At 38.1% G+C, this 25,576-nt stretch overlaps 1 protein-coding gene across 1 annotated transcript; it reads left to right on the forward strand.

The window, feature by feature from the left end:
• The first annotated feature begins 1,373 nt into the window (after positions 1 to 1,373).
• On the forward strand, positions 1,374 to 25,201 carry NEK5 (NIMA related kinase 5). The gene is made up of 22 exons (XM_058800264.1): positions 1,374 to 1,490; positions 3,219 to 3,315; positions 4,681 to 4,778; positions 6,693 to 6,776; positions 6,884 to 6,954; positions 8,109 to 8,195; positions 9,398 to 9,452; positions 11,474 to 11,674; positions 11,759 to 11,840; positions 13,369 to 13,505; positions 16,784 to 16,977; positions 18,264 to 18,330; positions 18,673 to 18,792; positions 19,064 to 19,147; positions 19,246 to 19,350; positions 20,219 to 20,299; positions 21,115 to 21,183; positions 21,950 to 22,073; positions 22,269 to 22,394; positions 23,739 to 23,876; positions 24,519 to 24,633; positions 25,015 to 25,201. The coding sequence occupies exons 1-22, from the start codon at positions 1,374 to 1,376 to the stop codon at positions 25,199 to 25,201; spliced, it is 2,439 nt and encodes an 812-aa protein (XP_058656247.1).
• The last annotated feature ends 375 nt before the right edge of the window (positions 25,202 to 25,576 follow it).

The raw sequence follows: 25,576 nt of genomic DNA on the forward strand, positions 1-25,576 counted from the left end.
ATACCTCACCTCCCCTATTGCACATAGGCTGGTACCTGGTGACTTTCCACCAATGATTCAAGACCTTGAGGCAGTCGAGATTTCCTTTCGGGCCACCCCACTCCTACCACTGACCATGCAAATCCCAAGTCCGTGTCCGTGGGAGGGAGGGGCGGTTTGTGCCAGGGAAATAAAGCTCCCGCCGCTCGCACCGGGCTCTGCAAACGCCACTCCTCCGGCGGGGTGCGGAGCGGGGCCGGCTCCTCCCCGCGGCCGCCCGGGCTCCGGAGGCGGCTCAGCGCACGCAGGTACCGCGTTCCCCCGCCGCCCCCGGGCCGCTGCCGGGGCCGGCCGAACCGAACCGAGCCGGGCCGAACCGAGCTGGGCCGGGCCGGTCCGATCCGCAGGGCAGGCAGGCCCCGGCGAGGGCTGCCCGCCGGCGCGTCCCGTCGCCATGGGGACGCGGGCGGCCCTTCGGTGCCACCGCAGTGCGCGGCCCGGCCCGAGCAGCGCTCCGGCCCCGCGGCACTCGGGGCAAGGACTGCTGCCCTCCCCGGAGCCCCCGTGCCCGGGCGCTGCCCTCCGGGGCCGCGGGAGCCCGGGCTGTCACCTGCGGCTGCGGGGCTGAGCCCGGGCGGAGCGCGCCCCTGTGCCCCGCCAGCGATGGAGCCTGGTGCAGAGCTTGCCTGGCAGGGAACGTCTGGTATCGGAGCAAATCTCCCTTGCTAAAGCTCAGGACAACTAATAAGAACGGTTTTGTAGTGTTTGCTACTATATTTAGGTGTGCAGCTTTGCCTGTGGAACCACTGAAAGCACCCAGTGACTTCAGTGTTCCTCACAGAGGTTTCCGCATTACTGCTGATCCCCAGCTTCACTTGGCCGTGGTCTGCAGCTTCGCATCTTGTGAGATCTAACTACAATAGTGTGATCACACTGTACTAGTGTGATCTAATGGACAACTTTAGATCACATTGTATAAACGAAATCAATATGGAATAGATTCCTTCTTTTCCATTAAAAGATCAATTCTGCAGTATTGTTCCATTCACAAAATAATGTCACATTTTACAAATCATATCATAATCCTCCGCAGTACTCTGTACTTCCTTCCGTGCATTAACTTTAGGGTGCACTGTGCTTTTCTTTATGAGACACTCATAAACTTGCTGCTTATTAAAAGTTAAGATCTGCAATAATTTTCATACATGATATGATATCCAGGACATGATATTTTTAGGAAGAATCTACAGCAGTAATGTTATAAAAAGTAATAAAAAGTACAGTCTTGAAAGGTAGTGCCTATTTCAGTAGTACCATATCAGGTGTTAAAGCACTATGTGCAGTACTAATTTGGGGAATTTTTATTTTAGCCACTGCTCTAAGAAAAATACATCATGGATAAATATGAACTCATTAAACAAATTGGAGAAGGATCTTTTGGCAAAATATTCTTGGCAAAAGGAAAAATGGATGATGAGCCATGTGTTATCAAAGAGATCAATTTAACTAAGGTAAAACAACAAAACCTGAATTGTATTTACCAGATTGTGCTACTTGCATTTAGCTGGGTACGAACATAAGTAATTTTTATCTCCTTTGTAGTTCCATCTCAATTATATAGAGCTAAGCTTTCCAAAGACTGTATTCTTTCTAATTTATTATTTTAAAAGCATAGATGTAATACTATGAAATGCTTTGCTTTTTACTGCATTTTTGTTCCTTTTAAAGCTTCTTTCTGCCTGCAATGTGTGGCACTGCTTAATTCAAATTCTGTAATAGTTGATTCAACTACAATGAAAATATTGCCACCAAAGTAACAAATCACAATTCTGTGGTAAATTTCTCTATGCTTTTTAATTTCCTTGTTCCCCACATCCATATTTTCAGACAGGAGTAATTCACAATGGGGTCTTTCCAATTCCCATTTATATTTATGGCAGTTTGATTAATCTCGTCTGATTTTAAGTTTTCATTCTGTTGCTGTCAGCAGTTGGGATGCTTGGCCTTTCAAGGAGAACAAGAGAATTAAATGTTTTTAGGAAGCTGCTGGTCACATCTGTTTTAGATTTCTGATTTAGAACAAGCTTGGTTGGGCCTTGAGGCTTCTGCCTTCTTTCCCACCGAGTGCAGAGGCAGCTTTGGGCCACTTGCTCAGGTGCTGGGGGAATACCACGCCTGGATCTGGTTCCATAAAGGCACTTAAAGTCTCTGTGACTTCAATGCAGGGCTTTTTAACAGTCAGTTTCAATGAGTGCCTACATGCTTTTGACAGGTCTGTTGCTATTCTGGGCCACCCCAGAGAATTTCTAATATATTAGAGAATTACAGTAGAAGAACGAGTTCTACAAAGAGCTGAATGTCTTCCAGGTTCAAACCCGGAAAAGCTGATACATGAGTAATGACAGCTAAATGAAAAGATGAATAGTTTCTCTCTCTGCTCGTGACCAATAAACCCCCTGCATTTCTAATCTTGGATTTTTGATGTACAACTAGAAGAATGGCTGCTAATGAAATATTGCTGTGAATCCCACTTGTTCAAAAATCAGAAGCTGGAGACAGAAAATTGCTACTTTGAAGTCAAAAGATATTTTTTTAATATGGTAGAGTGTGTTTTATTCAGTTATTGAATTTTGATTCTTTAAGGGTTATATTTCAAAAATATTTCTCAAGAATGAGGGTTAGAAACTTTACTATACACTACAAGAGGACATTTTGAAGGATAGATACTCAGAGAAATGAAATTTTAAGTAGTATTGATGGAAGTGTCATCATAATAAATTAAATAGAAGTTTTCAATTAATGTAACAGGGCAAAGAGTTTGCCTGAAATGTTACAAAAACAAGTAACACCAGTAAAATGAAGGATTTTTTTTTCTTTTTACTTTGATCTTTTGACATCACCCCTGTTTGCATTACAGAGTCATCTGCATCCAAACTCTTCAAATTCTTATGGAAATTCTTTAACTTTAGAGTTTAAATTCTTTAACTTAAGTTTAAAAGTTGACATTTGCCTGTTTGTAAAATGTCAAAATTGTGTTTGACTTTGGTAATGTTCCAATACACTTTCAAACATGCACTGCAATTTTTTTTAATGTTCTATATACATCATATTTTATGATATTTCTACATTGTCTTGGTACACTATTTTTGTATTAGTGGGAATAATGTGGTAATGATGTAACTGTTTTTGAAAAGTGTTAAATATATAACTGCTAGCATTTCGTTTCTTAATTCTTTTAGATGCCTGTGAAAGAAAAAGAAGCCTCTGAGAAAGAAGTCATTCTGCTGGCCAAGATGAAGCATGCAAATATTGTAACTTTCTATGCTTCTTTGCAAGGTTTACTTTTAACATTTCCATTTTCATTGTGGTGGAAGGAGTGGAAGGCAGAAAACCTACCTTGTTAGTGTTGATCACTCTTACCCCTGTCCCTAATGCCTTACATGAACGTGGGAAAAGGTTCCCAACTCCTAGAAATGGACACAAGGCATCAAACTCAGGCATTACTTGTGTTTTTTTTCACCTGTGTGAGTGGGTACTTGGCATGAATCCTAGATCCTGAGCTGTCTGTACTGTACAAGTTGAACTTTAGTCTTGGTTTTTTATGGAAGTACAGAGTTTAATGGGAATTTACTAGGAGTTTCAACAGAAGAGAACTTTTGAGTATAGCAAGGAATAGGGTGATCAAATAGGACAAATGGCTGATCAAACAGGCAAGAAATAGAATGTTCATTTCATCTGGTCTAACCTTGAGTTCCTCATATTTTGTTTATGCACATCACATACATATGACATTATATGATTATGTTACATACATCATGTATGCATGCACACATATCCACATACTTATTTATGCATATACATACACAGAGACAAAACAGGCAAGCACAAAAAGAGGCCATTAAATAGAAATGCAATCTGTTAGTACCTCTGAAATTGTCTTTTAGCATCTGGAATGTAAAAAACAGTATTGGCATTTCATACCTCGATACAGCAGTGTCTTTCCAGTGATCCAATATCAATCTCATAATGCTGTCTCATAGCCTTCTTTCTTCTGATGTATTTTGAATTATCACTCAAGGATAAAGAATTCTTCAGAACTAAAAGAGATGGAAGGAATTCTATTCACCATGAAAGCTAATTCCCTGTATTTATTTTTCCTCTGACATCTGCCATAAGCAGTGCCTTATGTCATAAAAGCTATAGTTGCAGCTTCTATTCAAATTGTTCTCTGTGACCAGGACTGTGAATGTTTTAGGGGACATGTAAATCAGATAGTCTTCTAACCCCAGAGAGGCAAGAATAGGTTGAATTTTTCTATTAAGCAGGCCCTGCTCTTTATTTTTTGCTTTTTGGAATATTGTCTACTTTTAACTTTTCCCCTAAGCCTTACTGTGTACTTAGTTATTGAGCAAAAACCCTGAACTTTGAAGAATTCTGCTACATTCCCTGTAAGAACATCTATCAGTGGGGTTCTCTTATGGATTTCCTCATGTATTTAATAGTTTGCTGAGTCTCCATTTAAATATATTTTCACATTTTATTTTTGTGTCAGGTTTCACTGGTTTCTCAGTCTTTAAAATGCAGTAGTAGGTAGAGGTTAACTGCTACCTTTTGAAAGAAGGATTGTAAAAATCAACATAAGTTATTGCTGTGTTAATGAGTAATACAGGAATAAAGGCAAAATTATGCTTTTCCTTTCAGAAGAGAACAAGCTATATATTGTGATGGAATACTGTGATGGTGGAGATTTAATGAAGAGGATAAATATGCAGCATGGAGTGCTGTTTGATGAGGACCAGGTGAAAGACATTTTCTTTAGAGGGAAGAACATATTCTGTGAAACACATGGTTTGAATAACTCAGTAATAACTGATCTTTTAAAGAAAACTTTGGTAATTTTAGTTGGAGTATAGGCAGGTTTTTTAGCACTCTTTAAGATCTGAAATGAATTCATTAGCAGTATGAGGATGACTTTTTAAATGCCCCCTTCCTCCTATTGCTCCTTGCATTGTAGATGTACTTTTTCTTTACATAAGTAATATACCCATTAAACCATGAAGACCTTCTTTTAAATAGTGCTTTCCAGTTATGGGGAGGATGTATTATATACAAATTCTCAATTTGTTGCTGCTATTTGCATCTCAGCATATCCTCCTTTGTACTGAAGTCTGTGGTAAATCTCTCATTCATTTTATTTTGGTCAAAACTTCTCTGATGCCATTTAAATTGTTGAACCAGCACAGACAAACAAGCCCAGATATCTGACTGCTTTTGGGCCATGTTTATGTATATTTTATTTTGTAAATAGGTGAGTATGATAAGTATTGCAATTCACAGAAGTAGAATTTCCCACTATTCCTTTATTTTTTTACTAACTCTTAGCTTTCTGAAGGAAATTTTATTTATGTAGCAATTAGTGGACTGAACTCTAGGGTTATTTAGTCATAAATAAAATCTACTTTTTCAGGAACAATAAAATTTTGCTTAGAAATCAAGTAGATAGTAGTCAACCTGCTGGTGGAAATATACTCTAAGGCATAAAATTGCGGGGAAAAAAGTATTGTGACTTTTCTTTTTGCTTTAGTAGTAAAAGAGGAACTCCTTTATGGAGAAGTCAGTTGAAAGTGAATTACTGGTTCAGTAGTAATGAATTTTAAGATCCTCTTGGGAGTCATACTAGAGACAGAGAGAACATGAAAAAAATAGAGGACAGACTCACAGATCATGAAAGCACAAAGGAGAGAACCAACACACAAATCCCCTGACAATGTCACAGAATAATACATATCCCATACAAGGCGAAAGAAACACAGACAGAAGAATGAGTTATAGAAACTAAAGATACATCTGCTGATCAAAGAAATGAAAGCAAATTTTTCCAATTTAACATAATAGTGTTAAATATATCTTTGTATTTTCAAATGTACTTCTGAGAAAGCCTCATTCATGGCATCAGCCCTAATCAGGAGATTATCTATTTAATTTCAAGCATTGCTAAAATAGAAGGTTATTACTTGAATCAAAGTCTTTCATGTGCATGAGTTTTCCTAAATAGAGAAGTGTATCATCAGGCTGTAGTTTTCTTTCTGAATTTAGTCCAAAGGCCCTTATTTAAGAAGATGTGCATATTGGAAATTATCTATATGTTTAAAACCTGTACTCGGCCAAGGATAAAGGATAAACACGTGCTTACTTATTATACAAGTTTCTTCATAGCTCACTTCTTTCACCACTTTTCAATCCTTCATCTTCTTTCTTTTTTTTTTTTTTCCCTTTTTTTGGTTCCTGGATCACATTCAGTAGGACTACAAGTACTCTACAGCTGCGTGGTATGACTTCCATCACTGAGGATTAAGAAGCCATTTCCCAGTTCTGTCTTAGTTATTTGCACTCCCTCACTTCTTAAAAAAGGTTTATAATTCTTACTCTCCTTTGGCATGATTCTTCAGTCCTTATTCAAGTGCATGTCAGGGAAAACTTGATGATGATAAGGGAAGTAGGGTAGGTATCTATTTCCATTTAGTTTAGTGACAGCACTAAATGGAAAGGAAAAATCTATGGCATTAACTTTAAAAATACCTTTTTTACTGTTCCATATTGTGTATGTTCTATATATTTTATATTTTGTTGTCTTCATTTTATATATTTCAGTAAGATGTCCCATTAGAGTCACACAAATTCATAGCTATCTATGTCTGTTACTTTCCTTGCAGATTCTCAGTTGGTTTGTGCAGATCTCCTTGGGCTTGAAGCATATTCATGACAAGAAGATTTTGCACAGAGATGTAAAAGCACAGGTAGTAAAACTGGTACTAGAGAGGGGCTTATTTTGTCCTGTGAAACATATGCTTGAGAAAGCCTGCCATCTTTCATTATCACATACTATTTTTGGGTTTATTTGCAGAACGTTTTTCTTAGCAATAATGGAAGGGTAGCAAAGCTTGGGGACTTTGGCATAGCGAGACAGTTGAACAGGTAAGCATGGCTTTTAATCAGTCTGTGCCCTGCACCACACAGGAATGTTTGTGAATGTCCAGAATGCAGCCTGAACACGCGAATTGTTTGTGGATTGTACTTGCTGAAGGGGTCTGAGTTACAAAGGATCTGACACTACATTTTCTCCTGTTATCCTAAAACATGCCATTCTGCATGGACCACAGATCTGTTTCTGGAGACACAGTTCCTGCTCATGCAGCTGCTGGCAATAGCTTCTGTTACCTCCTAAAAACAAAAGCGAAGAGCATTAAAAACTAAAGAGAGATTAAAGGAAGAGAGTTTGGACACACGTTGTGTGTCTTCCGAGACAGAGCCTGTGTTAATTTTTTTAAAAATACCCAGGATGACCACCTGGGCCTGAGAACATAGCATGGCTGGCCTTTCATCTGTATTGTTCTCCCAAAAAGAGAGGCCTTATCTTTAGTGACTTTGGGGACAAGGTTGGCCTATCCTGTGTAGTGGCAAGGTATGGTCAAAACATGCCAGGGGGCATGATAACAACAGGAAAATGCTTAGATTTGATCTCTTTTTATGCTTTTTGGTTATCTTTGACAGAATGAGTTCTCAGCATGTAAACTATTGTTGCCCAAAGTGCCTTCCTTTGAAAGTGTTCTGGCCATAGCTGCTGTAAGGATTGCTTCTACACAGCAGAACAGTACCCAGCAGATAGAAAGTAAACCTCAGAATTTGAGTGTCCAAGACACACATTTTTAAAAATATGTAATAGGCTTATACAGCAATATAACTGATGCTTGACGGTACTTTTCCTCCTGTAACCAGTGAATTAAGTTTCTGTGGTGAGTTGACATGGTCTGGATGCCAGGTGTCCACAAAAGCTCTGTCACTCCCCTCCTCAGCTATACAGAAGAGAGAAAATACAGTGAAAGGCTCGTGGGCCAACATAAGGACAGGGAATTGCTGTGCTTTCTGTTGAACTCTACACTATTAAAATACTGGCTCATTTTACACAGAACTGGGAAATGCTGTAGTTTTTCATGGGGGGTTCCATTATTCAGCTTTTTGGCGAGCAGAAGTAATATCCCCCATTTTAACCTGTGGCAGAGAAGTCTCTAGTTCAGTTGTTTGTAAACTTTTTCAGTGTGCAAGCCTTTCTGTTAATTGTGTTTCATTAGTACTACAGAGTTTGCCCATACCTGTGTAGGGACCCCCTATTACCTTTCACCTGAGATATGTGAAAATCGACCGTACAACAACAAAACGTAAGTCTCTGTCTCTCCTTCCTACATGTGTGAGGATGTGCAGGCATGAAAGAACTTTTTAGAATATTTAAAAGAATAATCTAAATCTAAATCTAAACATAAAATATAAATATAAATATAAATATAAATATAAATATAAATATAAATATAAATATAAATATAAATATAAATATAAATATAAATATAAATATAAATATTTGAAAGACTATTTTCAAATATTTTTGTAATATGGTTTAAATCAGTATTTGTGCAGAGCATGGGAATTTCTCTTGGTCACCCTTTTTGAAGTTTTGTATTACTATGTTCAATTATTAGGTGCATCATTGTACTCAACAACTACCTTATACTATGCAACAATGTCAGTAGTATTTTGATTACAATGTCCCAAATATAGCAATTATGACTTTGATGTGATTCATGTACAGGCTTAATATAATTATATGTTTTGGCTTTATAAAATTACTTATACTTTAAACTCTCTTTCAATACTTTTTGTTAGTAGTGGTGGGAAATGAAAGTATGAGTATTTTCCCTTTGCTTAATCTGCTTCTTCATCAAATACCAAATTTATCTCATTTCCAAGATGTGATAACCAATGCATCTTTACAGTTCCAAGTTCATGAATTTTTTAATACATTCATTTATTATTTATAAAAACACACTAAAATGAAAGCTGCTAGTTTGGCTGCTTTGGAAATTTGCAGTAGCCAGTTGCAGGAAAGACAAATAGGTCTGAGGCTTACCCTGAAATACCAGATGAGAAGCACTGCAAAGTCAGGAGGTGAGTGGGCCTAGATCCTTCTCTCTATGGGAAACATGATCAACACCAAATGTTCTGGAGCTCACAGTAGCATCTCAGTTCTCAGATGCTATTCAGACAAGTTTACTCCTGTACTGTCTCCCCAGCTATCAAATCAGCTTTGTCCTTCATCCTGCTGGAAATATTAAGTAGAATTCCTGTATCATGTGATTTTTCTAATTATAATTAAAGAACCTAATTAGATACCATAGAAACATTGGTGCCACAACTAAAAATAAATTTCTAGTTGTTCTTTTTAGTGCGTCTTAAGAAAAAATAAAATTTGCACCAGTCTGTGAAAGAATAATGGTAATAAGTTTGGGAGCTGAGAAGAGGTAACTGATTACATGGATGGAAATGTTATAGACTTTTCATTGAAACTTTAATTACTTCTTATTCACAGAGATATTTGGTCTCTTGGCTGTGTACTTTATGAGCTTTGTGCACTAAAGCATCCTGTAAGTACTGTACAATCAGCTCAGTGTCATATTATTAGAAAATACAGTGGTCACCTTGCAAAACCTGTAGTAGCAATAGTATTCACAGTCAGCTACAAGAGTTATTTTCATCTTATTTATTGATATTAAAGAATCACTGCTAGTATTTAACTTTTCATATTGTATCTGTTTTGTGTGTAATAACATAAAAAGTATTATGTTGTAATCCTATAACTTACATATATGCATGTGTGTACATACTTTGAACATATATTTCTTCTTTAAATATTACTAAACTTTTTCAAGACAGATGAACAATGGAAAGAATTAAAGACAGGCTTCAAGGTTAGGCTTAAGTATATAATTTTACTAATTTCTGTTTGAAAACACCAGTCTACACTTACTAAAGAACCTAATACTAAAGAACCTAAACCCCACATTTCTCCAGAAAGTGGTTTGAGTCCCAGGAAGAATTTTCCTAGAGGAAATATATTCTGTTTGAAAGCACATTTATGTCAGAAAATAACTGAGGTAGCATCTTCAGGAAGTTGTGTTGTCCTCAGCCTGTGACTATTACATGGAGAAGGGAACACAGCAGAAACGAATCTTGACAAAAGGAAAAGGATCAGATTCCTGAAACCAGCAGATGTTGACTTTTTGCTGAGCTTTGATGTGGGAGAAGGTAGAGTAGCACTTACAGAGCAATTGTGCTGAGCTAGGAGCAAGGGGGATACTGCTGAGGAAAACTGCTGATTTCACAAAGTAGCAAAACATGAAATATTACTTTGTATGAATATTAGGTGTTTTATTCTATATTGCTGCCCACTGTTTCAGTGTGGGGGCAGTGACTCAGTGCACATGTAGACAGGAAATGCAAACAAAGCTCAGGTAAATTCAATTCTACCACCTTCAAAACAGCCACATAAATAAAAGGGTGATTTTAGAAAGAACTTGGGGTTTTTTTTGCCTAAGTCCTGAAAAACTATATTGATGCTGGTCTCTTAAGAGATCTAGTGAACTGAGAGGACTGAGTTATCTGACTGGCATCACTTGTTAAAAGATCAGGATTGTATCTTCATTCTGGGGGGAGCACACAATGCAGAGGCTCTTGGGTGAAATGAGGTTTTGAAGGTGTACCCTGTGAAGAGAATATGTATGTAGATCTCTGTTGAACAGCTTTTGGCAAAACACATCCTGTTTCATTCTGGAAAGATGGGCTTCTGTGTCACTGTCTGACAGCAGAGGGTGAATAAAACTCTTCCAGGTACAGAAGTCATTAGGCCTTTTAGTTGTGCACCTGAAACCAGGGGAGCATAACTAGAAAACACAGTCAGAAAGTGTTTATATTAATTTTCTACAGCAAACCGTGGTTAGCAAGGAAGGATTTGTGGAGGGATTCCACAACACAGGGCTTCTCCCCACTAATCTGCTCTGTGAGACCCACCTGGAGTGCTGCATTCAGCTCTGCAGCCCCCCACAAAGGAAGGTCATGGGATTATTGGAATGAGCCCAGAGAAGGGCCACAGAAATGATCAGAGGGCTGAGGCATCTCTCCTACAAAGACAGGCTGAGAGAGCTAGGGTTGTTCAGCCTAGAGGAGACAAGGCTCCAGGGAGACTTAGAGCAGTTTTCCTGTGCCTAAAGGGGGCCTGAAAGAGATGAAGAAGGACTTTTGACAAGGGTATGTAATGATAGGATAAGAGAGAATGACTTTAAACTGAAATAAGGTAAACATAGATATTAGGAAGAAATTCTTTGCTGTGAGGGTGGTGAGGCACTGGTACAGGCTGCCCAGAGAAGCTGTGGATGCCCCATCCCTGACCCAAGGCCAGGCTGGATGGGGCTCTGAGCAGCCCAGTCTAGTGGAATGTGTTCCTGCCTATGGCAGGGAGGTTGGAATGAGATAATCTTTGGGATCCCTTCCAACCCAAACCACTCTACAACTGTGTCAACAAGTACCTATTTTCAGTTTGGGGTGTCTAGTCCATCATTCTGAACCAACAATACTTACTGTCCTCTTTTCACTGTTTTCCCTAATTGAGTTTCAAGGCAATAGTTTGCATGAGCTGGTGCTGAAGATCTGCAGAGGGCGTTTTCAACCAGTGTCTCCCAACTATTCCTACGACCTGAGGATATTGATTTCCCAGTTGTTTAAAATATCTCCCAGAGATCGACCATCTATCAATTCTATTCTAAGGAAGCCCTTCTTGCAGAGACATGTTCTCAGGCACCTGCCTCCTGAGGTGGGTGACTGTGTGCTGCCTGCTGAGCGAAAATAATATGGAAGTAACATAAACAGTTCTATCAGATATTGTTTTTTCTGATAGGTAGCATGGGAAGAGCTCAGTCACACTGTGGTATATAGAAAAAGGCCTTCAGCATCTCACTCTAGAGCCAAGCAGATACAAGGTAATGATAATAATATTATGTATCATTAGTTCTACAGTAACATTTGTTAGTTGTGATACAGCTGTTGGCTGTAACTTTCTCCAGCAGTCTTTAGTGCACATTTGGATGAAGGGTTTCACCCAAACCTAAAAGTAAATAGAGGAAAGAACTGCCAACAGCAGAACCCTTCACCCAGGCAAAAAGCACTGCTGTCCTGTTCAGAGAAAGACAGCTTTAACACCAGCTCATCAGCTATGGTCATCTAGAAGAGATGCCATAGGAAAGTGCTGAAACATTAATCTTAGTTCTTTAAAAACCAGAATTTCCAAAAGTGAGAGGCTTTGGTCTAGTTTATGTCCCTCACATGAAAAACGTCCTTACTGTGTGAAAAAAGCATAAATCTTGCAAAACATCCTCCATAGTATTTTACAAAACAATATGAAACAATTTTACAAAGTCTTAGAAATTTTATTAAATTGTGAGACAGTGAACTCTATTATGATTAAGTGCCCATTGATAGACCAGATTATGTATGCAGTTTCTAAGAAAACATGAATGAGACTAAATATATGTCTATGAACTGTTGAATATCTGGCATGTTTCTAGCAGTGTAACTTTGTTCTATGTTCTTCATTCTATCACAATGAGTCCTCAAATTTATCTTTGAAATATCAAAACAGTTAACATAGTTCTGTGAAAATATCCTATGTAATTACTGAACAACACTTTGGACTCCCCTTCTCCCCCCCAAAAATATTCATCAGTAGTGTAGGAACCCATGTTATTTTGAAAATGACTTTAAATGAGGTTTATCTGCCCGCACAATTAATGTGATTTGGACAGAAACCAAACAACTAAACAGCTTAGGCACTTAGAAAAAAATATCTGATCATTTAATCATAGTTTTAATACATTTTATCTCCCAAACATGATACTCTTAACAGTCAATACTCATGAAAGATTTAAAACTCACTTAGAAACTACTTAACCCAAGAAAGGACACTGCTTTTCATTACAGTACAGTAAGTATCTAAGATATTTGCAAAATACTGACTGACCAAATTGGAATGGTCTGTACTTGTATTCTCCTGCATGGGAAACTAATAAGGTAGATTTTTCACTTTTCAGCCTTTCTTTTCAAATTTCACAGGAACTACAACATTGCCTAGTGATTTGTAGAGTATGGAGGGCTGGTTTAGAAAGGGAATGCCTAAGCAGCGGGCACTCGGAGCCTGTGAATTAGACCTCCTGTTTTGTGTTCTTGGAACTAGCATGAAATCAATGCTCCAGTTTATAAAAGTCTCCCTCTTATTGAGTGTGCTGTGTGAAACTAATCAATAAGATCCTCTTTACATGAATGTGACAAACCATGTTTTCAAAGCAGGTCATTCTCAGAATGAAAAGCAGAATGCCTAGGAGGTGTGAGGTATGGTGATAATGGTGAAAGGATATAAAGAATGTTTATTAACCCAACCTGTCAATGTTAGATGTGGGCATCCTACTATGGTTTGCACAGAATGCAATGTTTTAATCTCTTATTGTTAAAAAGCACATAAACTTCAGAAAACAAGAGTCCAGGACCCAGTTTCTCTAGAATCTGGAATAGTGTTGCCTTTCAAGAAACAAGAATTATTTCAAAGAAATGAATGGAAGCCTCCTTCAAGAGTGCAACAGCCTATTATTCAGGTACTGTGTATCCACTTTCTCATATATATATATATATATTTATACACAGATACACACACAAAATCATCTTCAGAATTATGCATTATTACACACACGCACACATATATATGTACATATAATCTTCAGAAAGCAAATGCCTGCACTTGAAAAAGTTACTTTAAAAGGCTTAAGACATAGTATGTGTTTAGCAATATATATATATAAATATATATATAAAATAAGTATTTAGCTTAATGTCTATGCTGAGACAGTAGAGACAGTTAAATGTGCCTGAATCCTCAGAAGAGATGTTTTGAAAGCCTAAATGGGAAATACTGAATCTAGGCTGCTTTGCTGTGGTCCTTTGTAACAAAAGGATTGAGGCATGCTTTTCATTTATGTTTGCACAAAGGGCAAATAAGCTCTGCGTTTGCATTTTTTGCTATAGAAGCAAATAAACTGATCCTGTTACTTCAGCCCTTCTGACAGCTCATTCATGGGCAAAATCACCAGCACTCACTGCCATTGCCTCAGACACTTGTTACTGACAGTCTTCTGCCAAATGCAAGCCCAGTTTTTCACAATCACTTTGTCTCTTTCTTGTTTTCCACCCCCTCATTTCCTCAGGCAGGGTATCAGCTGTATGCTGTGCCCAGCTGCTTTCTTAGCATCACTGCACACACTTTTGTTTATCTTTAAGAGCATGCAGTAGTACCTTGAATGCTGGTGACCATAAGCACAGCACATTTAGGATCTGGGAGCCCCCAGATGTGCACACTGCAGTTACATGAGCTTAACTGGTGATAGGGAACGTGTAATTCCCAGAACTGCATCCATCATGCAGTCACTAACACTAACTGTGACTAATACTGGCCCTATGTGGAATATAGGACTTGGTTTTCTTCACAGTTACATTTGTGCCAATGCAAGTCCTGAGATGGATTAAGTTGGAAAGGTGGTTTCTTTTCACTGTGCACTGTTATAATCAAAGGCAGAATTTTGTCCATTGTGTTTTGACCTACCCTGGGAACACATTCCCAGAATGTTTCCACATTCTTTCAACATCCAAATAAACACTGTGCAGGGTTTCAGGGACACTTGCATAGTGCCATGCTTTGAAGATGTTGCTTCAGGATTCACAGAATCACAGAATGGTTGAGGCTGAAAATGACTTCTGGTCATCATCACCTTGTCCACACCCCTGCTCAGGCAGGGTCCTCCAAACCCAGTTGTCCAGGACTATGTCCAGTTGGCTGTTTAATAGGCTCTAAATCCTGTTTGGGCAACCTGTGCCTCACCCCAAGTTACTCTCCCCCTCAGTGAAATGTTTTGTGATGTTCAGAGGGAACCTTCTGTGTTTCAATTTGTGCCCATTGCCTCTGGTTCTGTCTCTAAGTACCAGTGGAAAGTCTGGCTCCATTCTCTTTGCACCCTCTCTTCAGGTAGCTATAACCATTGATAAAACCCCATCTTCAGGCTAAACAGTCTGAGCTATTTTAGCCTTTCCTCATAGGAATAATGCTCCAGGCCTTTCACTGTACTTTTTCAAGCTTGTAACTCTCTCTTTTGTTCTGGAGGGCTCAGAATTAGACACAGCACTTCATGTGTGACCTCGCAAGTGCTGAGTAGTGCAAAAAGATCACCAATCTTGACCTGCTGGGAGTAATTTTACTAATGCAGGCCAGGATGTCATTCACCTTTTTAGCAAGGGCACATTGTTGGCTAATGGTCAACTTGTTGTCCACCAAGCCCCCTTTCTCTGCCAAGCTGCTTCCCAGTTGGATGGCTCCCAGCATATACTGGTGCAGAGCGTAGGACTTCGCACTTCCATTGCTGAACTCCATGAAGTTTCTGTCATCCCATTTCTCCAGACCTTTTGTAGTCCTTTTGGCTGGCAGCATGACCCTCTGGTGTATCAGCCACTCCTCCCTGTTTGGGTTATCAGCAAACCTGCTGAGGGTGCACTCTGCCCCCCTCTCCCCCGTGATCTGAATCATCAGTGAAGATGTTGAACTCTAGTTTCTGGCCTTCAGTTGTGCTTCACCCTGTGATCACTACCCTCTGGGCCACTTTTCAAGGAATTTCACTGCCTGCTCATCCCACCCTCAATTCATCAGCTTGCCTATGAGGATTTTATGGCAGTGTCAAAAGCCTGCACGAAGGCAGTTGCATGATAGGAAATGTCCCCTTGCTCTCCCCTTGTCTGTCAAGCTAGTCATTTAATTGTAGAATGTTAGTGAGTTGGTCAAGCATGCCTGCTTCACTAGTCACACTTCTCAGTGCCCTGGCATTTATTTGGATAGCCTAATTTGTTTTCCCTACTGCTTGGGATTGCCATATTTCTGGAAACCATACTGTAAAACCTACTTCACTGAGGAATGAGGTAAACACTTCTTGGGGTTACTTCTTCCTTGGGAACTTTGCTGACAGTTGGAAACTTTCTTCTTATACAGATAGGAATTTTTATTCAACTGTAATATGGACTGTACCACAGGTACATGAGTCTATTTTCAGAGGACCTATGAAGGAAAATGGGGAGGAATAGTGAATGTATTTAACTGTGAAAGTGATACTTAGATGCATTTACATTTATATAAGAAAGTAAGCAAAACTTGGCATTTTTCTCATGCACTGTATAGTCTCCCACAGTAGAAAAGTTTGTGGATGCCTGACCACAGTTATATCATGCAGTGGCAGCTAGGTGATCATCTTGTCTCCATTGTTCTTATGAGAAATGGAAATGACAGTCTTGTCTCAAAGGAGGAATACAGGGATGTTTTATCACAGGAAGGGCTTTGAGAAGTGAAAGCCCAACTCCCACATGCACGTAATCAAAGAGATGAGAAATGAAGCAGCACAGTGTTCCCCTGAAAGCAGCCATCAATGCCTGTACTGTCCAGAGCTACATCCCAGCTTCCCCTTGCTATTACATGTCAAAATGAGGCTCTCCTGGAAATAATTCAGTGCTTTAGGCTCCAGAACAATGAAGTGACTCTAGGGCCAGGACACTACAGAGTACAAAGCCCTGTGCTGACTCACAACAATGTGAGCTGCTGCTTAATGACAGGAGCTGATGGAACAGGGGAAAAGGAAAAGGCAGTGGTGAGAGCACATAAGCCCTGAGAAGTTTGGAAGTTTCTGGGTTATATTTTAAAGGATTTGGAAAACTTACACTAACTATTTAATAGTCAGTCATATTACTATGCAACTCAGACTGGGGAGAAGTACAGGAAGTTAATTCAAACTTGTGCTGATACAAAGGAGTACAGGTAAAATAACATCCTTTACTATATTTTCAGCCACAGTCCTCCAGATTTAATATGGCAGAAAGGCCAGGAAGCATTAGAGTACATGGTCATTATGGTCACTACTATGAGAAGCTTGACAGCTTGGAAAGGAAAGCTAATGCACATTATGACCTTTCTCATATCAGCCAAAGAGTTGAAGATTACTATGGACTAAAAGGACGAGTTGCACCTCCTCCACCTGACTGGTAAACACATCACTCTATTTATGTCTGTCTTGTGTATTCTGAGCTGTCAGCCTTCCTGAGTAAGTAACATTGGCATAGCTGATTTAGTGGAATGCCTCCTCAGCTTTGTCTTGGATAATTTTTCTCTTTTTTTAAAAAAATAAATTTGTTACACAACAACACAATTCCTGTTCCTGTTCATCTAGAAATTCCATCTGGACTGGCCTAGTGTGTGACATTTCATTGTCAAAATGTCTCCCAAGTCTCAGCCCAGTCTTTTACTGGGTAAAAAGTAAAATATAAGCTTTCTGTAGAATCTCTGATTATGCCAAGGATAAACACTGCCTATCTTTCACACCAGGATGAGAATAACACAAAGATCAGAAGCAGTTCTGCACTGAAGGGAACTGAGTGAGAGCAGGCCATGAAAGTGTTTTTTTTTTTCCCATGCAGTGCTTATATTTCTGTTTCAGATATAAAGACCCTTTCTCTAGCAGTTTATTTACTTCAAAGCTTTTCTGTTACTAAGCAGAGGTACAACAATGGACAGGAGATCTCCTGTCCATTCTGTGACTGGCCACTGTAGGTGTGGATGAACATTGAAAATATTGAGAAAGAAATTTTGAATGCTTCCAAAGCTTTTCTTTAAAGTTGACAGAATCATTAATTTTCATTCAACAACAACAGTGTTTAGAATGTTTCAGTTACAGATCTTCAGATTTAGAACATCTTTCCTGACCTGAATTTCTGGTGCCTTATTTAAGGACAGAGTCAATTCAGTTTTGCCTCCCTGTGGCACAAGTGGATTCCTGAGGTAGGAAATGAAATAAATGGGAAATGGAGCTTACAAGTGACTGATGGTTATTTTATATCAAAAAGCAAAGGAAAAGTTTACAAACTACACAAAGTTTGACTGATAGAATTAGGCACAGAGGAGACAGTAAAAAGGTTGCTGAATATACAACCTCCATTCTGACAATTTTCACTCATTTTGAGGACCAGGAAAATCAATTTTATTTTAATTAATGCTTTCAATACCATTTATCAAATAAAAGGTGGAAGGGCTTTGCTGCACTGTTCAAAAAGGCTTAAGTAACTGAAGTAATAGGAAAGGGAATGCCTGGAAAGAATGTTTCCTTATTTTACTGTTGTGCCATATTTATCCATATTTTATCCATATTTATATATTCATGTAGTACAAACAAAGCTCTGTTTGTCATATGTGGTAGAATTATAGAGAATTATTTGTGCAAAGGTAGCAGAGTTTGTGAAATAAAACATAGTGTATGTAAATAATTTTCTTTCAGTACTGCAGAATTTCTTCAAAGGCGGTTTGAAGCCCAGCAGTACAAGATTAAAGTGGAAAAGCAGATGGTAGGTAAATGCTGAACCACTGAAAAAAATCTATAAAAGAAGAATGGAAATCCAAAGATGAATTGATGTATTTTGAATAGTAAACTGTAACACTGTCAGGTGGAAGGTTTTGCTCTTGCAAATTCCCTGATCTGATCTGCTCTGCAATGTTCATCTGAGGTTTTATTTCTTCATGCAAAACTGTAGCAATGTAAAATTCTACTGTGGCTTTTTCCTCCAAGAATGTACACTTGCCTTTACTGCATTCTTCAGTGGAACAGGGAGAGTGAATTGAGTGAGCACTGAAGGGGAGGATTCTAAATGAAAACTCATTTGCTCTGGGATTCCTTTGTACATCCGTAGGGACTGCGACCATCCTCTGCTGACCCGTATCATGACCAAATACAGCAGCAGAAAACAAAGGGAGAGCATCTCAAAAACCATCAGCAAAACATGTCTAGAAAGAATGAAATGAAAGAACAGGTAAATTAATCTCTTCCTTAATTGCCTAAAATTCTCTTCTTATACTCTTGACGGTAATGTTCCTGGCATAAGAATTCTTTTTCATCAGATTCTCTTTTCCACCATCGATTCTTTTCCGTTCTTTTCCCATCTTTTAATGGAGAAACAATATACTTCTATAGTTTTGCTTTTGGATGACAGAGAAAACAGATACTTCTATCTTATGTGAACATATATAAATTTCTATCTTTAGTTTATTAAAAACATATTCTACCCTGCTGTTCTTTAATAGGAGTATTTGAAACAATTGCAGAAAATTCGAGAAGAATACCACAGTGATATAAAGGAATTCAGAGTTAGAGCAGGAGTACTCCAGGTAACAAAGCTCAGACATGTGGGTACTCATATTTACTTTTTTATGCTAGAATACTTTATTAGGAATTGAAATGAACTTTTAAAAAAAACATTCCTTAGGAGAACCAGAAAATACAAGATAAAACCTATCTTGTGAGGCAAGGAAAGGCTGAGCACCAGTCTGAAAGCAAAGATATATCTGGAACAGGAGAAGAGTCACTTCAGGTATCAGTACCATCTCCATCTAAATAGATCTTTCTGAGCGAGTCCCACACTCGCTTTGATTCATTCTCTGGGACAAATCTGTCAATATCAGTAGCATCCTCCTCAGTGATCCTGGATCTGAGTTTTAATGAAATGAATCCACACCACTTGATGAAATTAAGTGGGTTATAGGCAGCCAAATTAGGAGAGAATTTAGATTCCCATTGATGTAATGGGAAATGCATGATAATGATAAAGAAGCATTAGATTTTGGGCCTGCCTAGTGTCACTATATTTCATGGGCTCTCCATCTTTTGGAGAAACTGAATAAAAGTAAAATCTATAAATTGTTGTGGTTTCTCCTGAGGCTGAAGGCATGCCCTGATTGCTACAGATCACAGAGGACTTTGCTTTTCTCTGACGCATTCCTATAGGAGTCATTATAATATGAAAAGGAGTAATTAAATATTTTTAGGTGTTGGCAGAAAACAAGATGTTGCAAAACAGAGCTGTACTTTTTACAGGCACAGTTTTCCATTGAAATCTTGATTTTAATCACTTCCAAAGTTTTCCAGAATGAAATGAGTCTGAGTCATCTGGCATGTGATCATAAATAAAAATCTGTATTATTTATATCTTGACACAGTACTGTATTTTGCTAACATGGGTTTTTGAAAAATCAGAAGCTTGCAATTTATGCAGGAATTTCTGGTTTTCTTTTTGCCAGAGAAGCCAGAATTGGTAATGAAGGATGGAATAATCTTAAAGATATTTGTAAAGGAAATTCATGACTATATTTGCTACTTAAAGAAGTCTCTTTCTTTATGTGGTATACATATATTCAGTTACAAAGAGTGTAATTCAAATTGTATTTTTTCTCTCCTTCCAGGATATGGAGGAAAACTTTAAACAAGTCAGACTCCAGGATAGGCAAGACCAAATAATATTAGAAAAGAGACATAACACAAAAGTATCCATCTTTACTGTTGCATTTTTTAAAAATTTTCTTATTATATCTGTACATTTCAAATTACTGTATTACTGTGGTAGGTCTGGAAATTAAGTTATTTGAGAGTTAATAGTACTGGTTTTCTGTTTGTTAAAAGTTTATATCAGAAGAAAAGAAATGAACTTTTCCAACCATTTGAGGGATATTCTCCTTAGATATTCCCACCTAGTAACTAATCTCTACCTCCTCCTCCTTATATCAAACTGCATTAGTAGTGCATGGGAACTCATGTTTATTCAAATTCTAAGTAAAGTCAAGTCAGAATGCTAATTTTAAAATATTTTGTTATAAAATGTGATTCCCTATACTTTTTAAATCATAGAAGGAGATGGGAATTGAATTAGAAATGCACATAAGACACCAGGAATGTTTCTGACCATAAGATCAGAAAGACTGTGGGCTAAAAGTCTTTTATGAAATATTGCATGGAAGCAGTACTGTATTCAATTTTACTTCTGGTTGACAACCAGCTATAAAAACAAAACTTGGTGTATTGCAACAATTTCAATTAAATGTTTATCAAAGGCCCTTAAAATCAAAAGTGGATGCAGTAATTTTAAAATATCACTAAAGGAAAAGGATTATATTTAAGGAAGTCTACTTTTGTCCAATGTGTTCAACTTTGATCTTCTTAAGCAGAAGAAAAATGTTGTAAAATAAAAGTTATTTTCAATAGAAGACTAATTTTCAAATTTGTAGTTCCATATAATTTGTGTACTTTTATTTAAATGCTTCTATTAATTAGAACAGATTAATAACATGTGAATTTTCTTTAGGGAGGAGTAAAATTTGAAATTAATTTAGATGTATGTTTTCCTGAGGAAGACAGCATTCAAGAAGCAGAGGTATGTTTTAGTTATATTCACAGCATTTACATTAGAAATCTGGAACCATGACAGCTCCATAATCTAAGATTTGTTTCCATTACCATCATCCTCTACCTTTGTATAATGAAGCTTCCTATTGAGGATTTGTTTTCGTGTTGCATATGCCTGCCCTTCTACAAGAGGATAATTGCTGGGAAGAAAATTGGGTGATACTTGGGGCAGTCTTTCACGTGGTAAAATATGAAGGAGTGCAGATATTTAGATTTCCTAAAATGGAAATATCTCAAAACTGAGTCATTCTGCAAATGCTAAATTTAATTTGTAGATTGTTTTAGTGCATTTCTGTTTCTTTTTAGAAATGAAGCAGTATTGTATTGTATCACAAATCAAGAACAACTACAGACAATATTATGTTTTCATTTAGTAAAATTATATTTGTGGCTTATCAGCACGTAATAGCTACCTATTAAGATCTTTAGTAGTGTATTAGCATTTATTTTAAAAGTTCCTTACAGCAACAAAAGGATTATTTTTAGTATATATATTTTTAATTTATAAAGCACTATTTTGTCATTCTGTTGTTTCACATCTCTGTGGAGCCCCATGCAGCTCCCATGCAGCACAAATCACAATTTGTAGCTTCTGAATCCTGCTACTTCACTTTTTGTTACACAATTTTCCTGTGCATACCTGAGGTTGGCTGGCAAACACAGTAAAATGAGAAGGGATTAGCTATTGTACTGTATTTGTTTACTGTTTCCAGAGTAACTTACTGTTTTTTCAGGTACTAGATAAACTCAATGAGACTTTAACTTTTGTGGATGCTGAGAATCTTAAGGAGAAATTGGTGGAAGTTTATGAAAATGATACAGACAGAGCTTTGGAAAAACTGTCTGACTGTCCAACAGGTATTTATTGGGGAAATGCAATGCTGAGTATTAATCCTGAAAATTACATAGGAGTTAGGTAAATTCAGTAACTCAGGCTATATCAAGTTTATCTCAGGAGCTCTTTCTTTATATCACATAATATTATAATCATATAGATATCTACTTTACAAAAAAAGTCCAAAGAACTTTGCCTCTTCTTTTTCTTCCCCTTAGAGTCCATACATGATATGAAAAAACCCAGAAAACATTGGCAACCTGGAGCCCCTCAGACACTACTGAATTTTTTAGCTGGTGCCGATGTCACATCTGCATGTCCTACTATGGCTGGAAATGAACTCGGTGAGAAAGTTTTGGCTTTCAGTGAGCACCTGAAATTCAGACTGCATTCATCCATACCTGAATGGTATGGATTCACATGATCCAGCAGGCTTTTAATTGCATTTTCCCTCTCACACTGCAGTCATGTTGTGTTGCTGATACGTACCGAGAGCACTGTGTTTTATCAATCACTCTGTGGCCTGACTCAAAATGCCAATCTATTCAATAATCATCAGCACTTTCTCAGGCCTTGAGCTGATGCCACACAGGAACAGGGCAGTGAGTGCCAGTGCCATTCTGGAGCGTCGTGGAGTGTGGTGGTGTTTGCAGGGGTCCCAGGATGAGGGAAGAGATGGGAATCTTGACTCCGTGTTTCAGAAGGCTGATTTATTTTTTTATGATATATATTATATTGAAGAAAATGATAAACTAAAACTCTACTAAAAGAATAGAAGAAAGGATTTCATCAGAAGGCTTGCAAAGAATAGAAAGGAATGAATAATAAAATCTTGTGACTGACTAGAGAATCCAAGACAGCTGGAGTGTGATTGGCCAATGATTAAAAACAACCATGGGACCAATCAAAGATGCACCTGTTGCATTCCACAGCAGCAGATAATTATTGTTTTTCTTTTCCTCTGAGGCTTCTCAGGAGAAAAATCCTGGCAAAGAGATTTTTTCAGAAAATACCATGGCAACAGTGGAGTTCTGTTTTCCCTCTGCACACAGTGGTGGTGCCACCACTGTCACAAGTGCCACCTCACCCTGCCTTGGCTGTGGTATGCTCCACTTGAGAAAAGTCCCTGGACTTCTTACAGTACCACTGAGTACATTGCCAGGCAGACAAGTATCTCCTATGACTGGTTTCTGCAAACAGGAGCTCTTCCAACATTCCAGCACACTCCACACACTGAGATAGACAAAAAATAACCGGAAGAGTTTCCATGGATAGTAAAGGCAAAGCAGAATATTATTAATACACCACCTTTTGCTCATGCTGCCTTAGATGAAAGACCACCAGGCAGAAAAGAAACAGGAACTTTTTTTAAGCTCTTTCAAACCAAGAAGACAAGTTTCGGAGCTAGGACTGCTTAGGGAAGCTGCACCTGCCTATTCCAGGTTTAATAAGAAGTTACTTAAGCATTAAAACCAGTGTTAAACATTTTTAGTGATGAGTAGTCCAGACCATTTCCACCTATCCATCAGATTAAGTACTTATAAAAAAAATCAGGAGTATTCCATAAATATTCCAGAATTACACAAAAGGAAGAAATCAGTGTTGAGACTAGAAAGTCTGAATCTGACAAAAGACAGTGCCGAGCTACACTAATGCTTTAGTGACCTGAGAACCTTGCTGTTCTTCAGCTCACCATGTTATTCTGCCTGAAGACATCCCAGAAAACAGGAAGCAGTGGAAACAGACACCACCAGAGACACTCCTGAGCATCTTAGCAAAAGCAGAGCTATCTGATGATTCTTTTATCTGTTTTGAGGAAGACCAAGGTAGGATGTTTTTCCTGTAAATTCTGCATGTTTTTCTTTAGTGTAATATTTCTTCTACCCGTGGCAGAGTGTCTGTGATGAGAAACAACATTTTGAAGCAGTTGGCAACCTAGGGATAGAACCTCTGCTCTGTACCTGAAGCACTGAGAGGCCTCTTCCAGAGCATTGCTCTTTTCAAAAGCAGGGAAAGAGGCAAGCCCTGCTCACTGGCTATTACCTTCATATATAATTCTTACCTTTGCTTGGGTGGACAAAGGAAAGCCACTACTGCCAGCAGGCTGGTAGGTACCACAAACCTGGAGCTAGCACCTGCAACTGCTGAGGTTGAAGAACCCTGTAGAAAGCATTTATTCAAATACATACATGGCGACTTAAATGATAGCGATGACTTTACAACAGGGTCCATGCTGAGACAGCTGACACTGCAATTGATTCAAACTCACCTACACTGCAGCCCACTTTCCTAAGGTAACAGACTTTAAAAATTACATTTACTTTGCATCAACAGAAGTGAGACATTTACATTGTTGTAATTTGAACAACAACAAAACATTTCAAGCATTTATTTATTTGCTATTCCTTTACACATACTTTTATAGTTTTCTACTATACAGCTGAAGGAAAGATTCTTTTTCTTTACAGAAGGGAGATTAACTCTGTTGCCTACAGAAGAAAACAAGGAAGATGATTCAGAAACATACTCTGCTGTTGATGTTGATGAAGGTAGACTTGAGCCAAGATCAGATGGTGAAGACACGTAAGTCAAGCACATGAGGAGAAAAATCCAGAACTGGACAGTCTTTTAGGTTGCATTGCCTAAAGTTTTACTGTGTTCTTAAAAATTCATAAATAAAGAAAACTTAGAGAGTCTGCTAATTTAACTTTTAATTCTGGAATTTGTCACAGGCAATGCTATCATTAAAAATTACTGCAGAAATATTAACATGGCCTTGCAGCTCCTTTCTCTTGCCTTTTAAAAATAGGTAAACAATCTGACAGAGACAGTTCACATTGGGTGTGTTACTTGTATATTATTTATAAAGTGTTTAAAAAAACTCTAGGAGGCCTTGAATGGAGAAAGGTTTGCTATGAAATTATATTTATTTAATTAATATAATTCTCTTGTTTTACTGTGCAGAAATTTTGAAGATTCTGAAGATGAACTCAGACACGAGCTGGAGGAATCTCTGGAAAAATTGTCAACTTCTCCAGCAGAAGAGTCTCACATCTTTTCAATAAATAAAGGTGAAACAGATGAAGAGAAGATGAGTTTACCTGACAAACTTGGAAAATCTGATGATGATTTACAAAGTAATCATGGGTAATTAGATGTTGAATCACATGAAAAAGAAGGTTGTCATTCTTTAAAGGAAAAACAAAGCAGAGTACTTTTCAGATGTCTGCACATTGAAAAATCCTCCTCCACACTGAAATGCTGCTTCATCTATTTTTCCTAACTGGACATTATTCTTAACCTGGACATACCTGACAAGTCTTGCTTGAGCGTATTTCTGATTGTGTCCTCTGTTGAACCACTTTTGTATCCTGTAAGAGAGTCTCCTAGTTTGTGTATTTTATTGCCCTAGATAAATCAACTCCTTGTTTTAAGAATCTCTTCCAGCTTTTCATAATCAATGTGTACTGCCAGTACAGCTTTGTAATCTACAGTTTCATTACACAGTACTGACCCTATGTAGTAA

This window comes from Ammospiza caudacuta, chromosome 2, assembly GCF_027887145.1.
Source record: "Ammospiza caudacuta isolate bAmmCau1 chromosome 2, bAmmCau1.pri, whole genome shotgun sequence".
NCBI lineage: Eukaryota > Metazoa > Chordata > Aves > Passeriformes > Passerellidae > Ammospiza > Ammospiza caudacuta.